Below are 4,312 nucleotides of genomic sequence, written 5' to 3' on the forward strand. Positions count from 1 at the left end.
GACTTCTGTTATAATTTGTTATCTCCCTACTTGGTTACCTGCAACAGTCAAAAGCTTTGGCACCTTCTTTAGAATTGCACACAACAATTCAAGGTGGAAGGCAAGAGTCTTTTTGGCAATTGTAATGCAAAAAAACCAAGGCCACCCTGAAAAAAAAAATAGCCAATTGGAATAAGAGAATGCTTTAAGGACTGGTATAGAATGCRTAGTAGCCCATGCCTTTTGAAGTGTCTTTGCTATAGTCCTCAGCATTAATGTCCTCACATTTCATAGTTGGGGAATTTTCATTGCTTGAAGTGCTAGGGGAGAGTCGTCTTCTCTTACAAGCACCCGTGTAGACCCCAGAATCATTTGAATCTAGAGACTTTATGGAGGGTGGAGTCTCTATCCAGGATGAGCTGTTTTCTTCTTTGACCTTGTCCTTGGAAAGTTGGTCTTCAGAGAAACCTGGAGGACTTGTTCGGGAGGTCCAAGGTAATCCTGTTGTCATTTTTCTCTGGTAAGAGCCTCTGCTCCCCCAGCCTGCCATGGATGGAAATGTTGGATCAGGGTAATATCCCAGAGCATGGGATGTCTGAAGGGGAAGGGATTTAATGCTGTAAGGGAGCAAGGTGCTAGGAGAATACTCCGTCTCATAAGAGTTCATGTCCAACTTGTTGGCACTGGGCTGCTGTACAGGAGTAACAAACCACCGCTGAGGAGGGCTGGCCACCTCTTCGTTCTGCTGCGGGGAAAGCAAGCCGTTTGTCTGAGGTACCGTTCTCTCGCCATTGTAAAACCTGGCAGGGGGCAGGTTGTTCACAAACTGCTCTTGGAAGAAGGGYTGCATGCTGTATCGGGCGCCAGGGACAATCTGGTGGGATCTAGGAGAATCCGTGGGAGATGGAGTTAATCTGTCATTTTCTGAAGCTGTGTACATGCTACAACATAAGAGAGAAATACTGAGTGTTGTTCCTTACAATTCCAGATGTGGTACTAAAATAAAAACTGAGCAGGAAGAAACTGAGTTATCACTGAATCAGTCACAGCTAGGTTTAACTGGAAGTCTACTTTTATGTGGAATTGGTGTTGCTATTCCTAAACAAGAGCATAGAAAAATCTTTTCAGCCCCACTGCTACATGTATACACTGTTCTCAGCCAGGCAACCCATTTTAAATGAGGCACAACATTTTYCTTTGAGAAGCCACACTGGGGCATATAGAGCTATACACAGCTTTTAAAAAGGCTGGAGGCRGTCTGAGAACACTAGACAAATCTGTTGGCAAATTGAAGTTGCCTGTTCTGTGAATAGGCTTCATGCACTACTGCTAGTCTTCAGGCCAGAGGGTTTCATTAGTACATTTTATGAAAATTCAGAAGCCTGTTGAAAGACAGGTGATCAAAACAATACATTTTCTCAATTCTCTCTCCAGACAGAAGTTTGATGTCTTTGAAGGYCCTGCATCAGCTACCAAAGTTGCCAGCAGAAACATTACTACATAAGAATAAATTAAACATGCTTCAGAATAACTRAAGTAGCATAGAAGAATTACTTCCCTCTACATACAAATATTCAGACCAGAATCATGTCTCTCCAACAAAGTCARTACAAGAGAAGACAGAMGTGTACTTACGAGTCATAGTTGTCTCTGAAGCCTTTCGCAAAAGGATTATGGTCAATTTTGAGCTGGGTAATCTTAAAGAAATGAGAGCAGAATATAGTAAGATGAGATGTTGAACCCATGCCACCTAGGTTTATTAATTCTCATTTTATACACTCATGCTTACATCGGTGTTTTGATATGCTGTAACTGCTATGAATTGCGTTTCAGGAAAAATAAAAGTTTGAGTCTTTGAAGAATCATTCAAATCTTCCACGCCATCTTCAGTCACTTCTACAATGTGCAGCCGAGGTTGGTATTTGTGTAGAGACTGCAGTACTATCATCTAGAAGAAACCACACAAGAGRAGTTGTTCAGACAAAWCATGTTTAACATTAATACTTAYAAGAAGGGTCAGGCTATTAGAACAGATCTTTTGACTCAGGAATGAAATAGTTCTAACTCTTAGCAGAAGACAACTCACAAGCTGTAGATCTCACCTTAACTAGGTTAATATGCTAAACTCTGCAAATGCACGAAATCAAAAGGTATAGGCTAGACCCTCGTTTTTGCCTTACTCTGAAGAAAGATTAGCAGAAGACAAGAAAATACACATCTATTTCTGATGTTGTCTTCTTTTGAAGCCAGTTAGAAAATAAAAGGCTCACAATCCCTTTTAAGGGAGGGGGTTGGGGGAAGGGAAACTAGTCACAAACCCAAGGACATGGCAGCCGGGTTAGCAAAGCCGGGGATGCCGTCCAGAGGCTGCTCCCCATTTACCTGCGCGTTGTTGTTGTTGGCACCTTTGTTGTTCGTCAGCTTCAGCTTCCCAAAAGAGATCTCCTGCCTCATCCAGTGAGCCCCGGTGTTGGGCGATTCGGGGTGAACGTAAACCTTGTTGCCTAGGTGAAAGAGGCCCAAATTAGTACGAGAAAACCGAGAAGCCGTGCGCAGAGGCTTTGGGGCGCCCCGGCGCAGCAAGGCGAGAGAAGCAAGCTGCAAGCAGCGCTCAAGCCCCGGCTGCCCCCGCGGCAGGATGCCGAGGCGGCGGGAGCGCTTTTCCGGGAGCCGCCGCGGCCCGCACGTACCTTGCATGTTGTTGTCGGCTTTGCCGCAGGTCACCCACTTGCCCCCCTGGAAGCGCCAGTGGTTGGGGTCCGCCAGCACCACCTCCACGAACACGTTGTAGTGAGCCGTGGGGTTGAGGCCGGTGATGTTAAAACTCAGGAAAGGAAACATGCGCCTGCGGAGGGGAGAAAAAAAGCACCTCGCATGCGAGGAGGGCCGGGGGCAGAGCCGCAGCCAGCCCCGCGCCTCGGCACCAAGCRCCCGCCCGGGGCGCCCCGTCCGCGGACCCCCYTCCCGGGCCTCGCCTCCCCCTCCGCCCGCTGCGGGGCCACCGAGAGCCGCTTTCCGCGCCCGTCGGGTCCCGGAGACACCTCGTCCCCGGGGCCACGGCCGGGCAGGCTCGCACGCCGCAGGCCTCCCTCCCCCCGGCGGCCCGCCGCCCAACCTACCGGCCCTGCTTGGTGATGATCATCTCCGTCTGGTGCCGGTGAAACTTGAGCCAGAGGGGCCGGTTGCAGAGGAAAACCTGCGCCCGCAGCCCGGGCCCCGCCGCCGGCACCCCCAGCGCCCCCAGCCCGCCGCAGGAGCCGGCCGCCGCCGCCGGGTAGGGGCCGTAGAGGGGGCCGCCGCCCGCCGCCTGCCCGTACTGGTAGCCGCCGCCGCCGCCAAACTGCGCCCGGGCACCGGGCGGGCAGACGGCGCCGGCGAAGCCCCCCGGCGGCAGCACCGAGCCGTAGGGGTAGCGCGCCGCGGCGGGCGGCTGGTACACGGCGCCGTGCTGCCCCGCGGCCGGGTAGGGGAAGAGGGAGCAGCCGCCCCCCAGGTCGGCGCCCGGCGGCCCGGGCGACTGCAGGTAGTAGCGCTCGGGGCTGAGGCTGTCCATGGAGTAGCGGGCGGCGGCGGGCGGCAGCTCCTCCTCGCCGCAGGGGGTGGCCTTGCGGCCGTCGGGCTTCGGGGCGCCGAAGGGCGGCTCGCCCGCCTCCGCCTCGCCCAGCATGGCCGGGAACTTCTTGGGCGCCTTGTCGAGGTCCAGGCGCGGCGGCGAGCCCGAGGCGGGCGGCCCGCGGGCCCCGCCGCCGCCGCCCTCCAGCGGGTAGAAAGGGGCGCCCGGCAGGGCCCCCGCCGCGGCCAGCAGCGGCTCGCCCAGCTGCATCGGCGGAGCCTCCGCAGCCGCGGAGCACCCGGCCCGGCCACCCAGCACTGCGGCAGAGCTCGGCCCGGGCGCTTTATACCGCCGCGCCGGGCTCCTCGGGCCGCCGGGGAGGGGCTTGCGCGGGGCCGCTTCCTCGCCGCCCCTCCGCCCCCGCCGGCCCATTGGCTGGGCAGCGTGACACTAATTTAATTAGACAGCTACTAATTGGAACAAGTCACCTGTGACTCCCGGGTGTCCTCCCCTCCCTACCCCCTCGCACCCAGCCTCCCCCCCCCCCCCCCCCGGCCTGCCCCCCATGGGGCGCAGCCCCGCGCCAGGGGCGAGCCAGCTTCCCCTCTCGGTGGCCGCCACGGAGAGGCCTGCCTTCGCCGCCCGCCTCCCCCGAAAAGACCTCCCGCCGAGGTGACAGGGCCTCCCGGGTACCTAGCCGCTTCGTCGCGGGCCGGAGGATCCGCGGCGCGGAGCCGCGCACGGGAAGGAAAGGAAAAACGGGCGGGAGGCGAGCCGCCG

At 56.5% G+C, this 4,312-nt stretch overlaps 1 protein-coding gene across 1 annotated transcript; it reads right to left on the reverse strand.

Moving 5' to 3' along the window:
• Positions 1-167: 167 nt before the first annotated feature.
• EOMES (eomesodermin) lies at positions 168-3,802 on the reverse strand. Its single transcript, XM_085311755.1, has 6 exons — positions 3,099-3,802; positions 2,670-2,824; positions 2,362-2,483; positions 1,769-1,927; positions 1,615-1,676; positions 168-920 (listed from the first exon to the last, which is right to left on the reverse strand). Exons 1-6 carry the CDS (start codon positions 3,800-3,802, stop codon positions 185-187), a joined length of 1,938 nt encoding a protein of 645 aa, XP_085167881.1. The 3' UTR covers positions 168-184.
• Between the last annotated feature and the right edge of the window lie 510 nt (positions 3,803-4,312).

Source organism: Rhea americana, unplaced genomic scaffold, assembly GCF_003343005.1.
Source record: "Rhea americana isolate MKP2758 unplaced genomic scaffold, rheAme1 scaffold_35, whole genome shotgun sequence".
Classification (NCBI taxonomy): Eukaryota; Metazoa; Chordata; class Aves; order Rheiformes; family Rheidae; genus Rhea; species Rhea americana.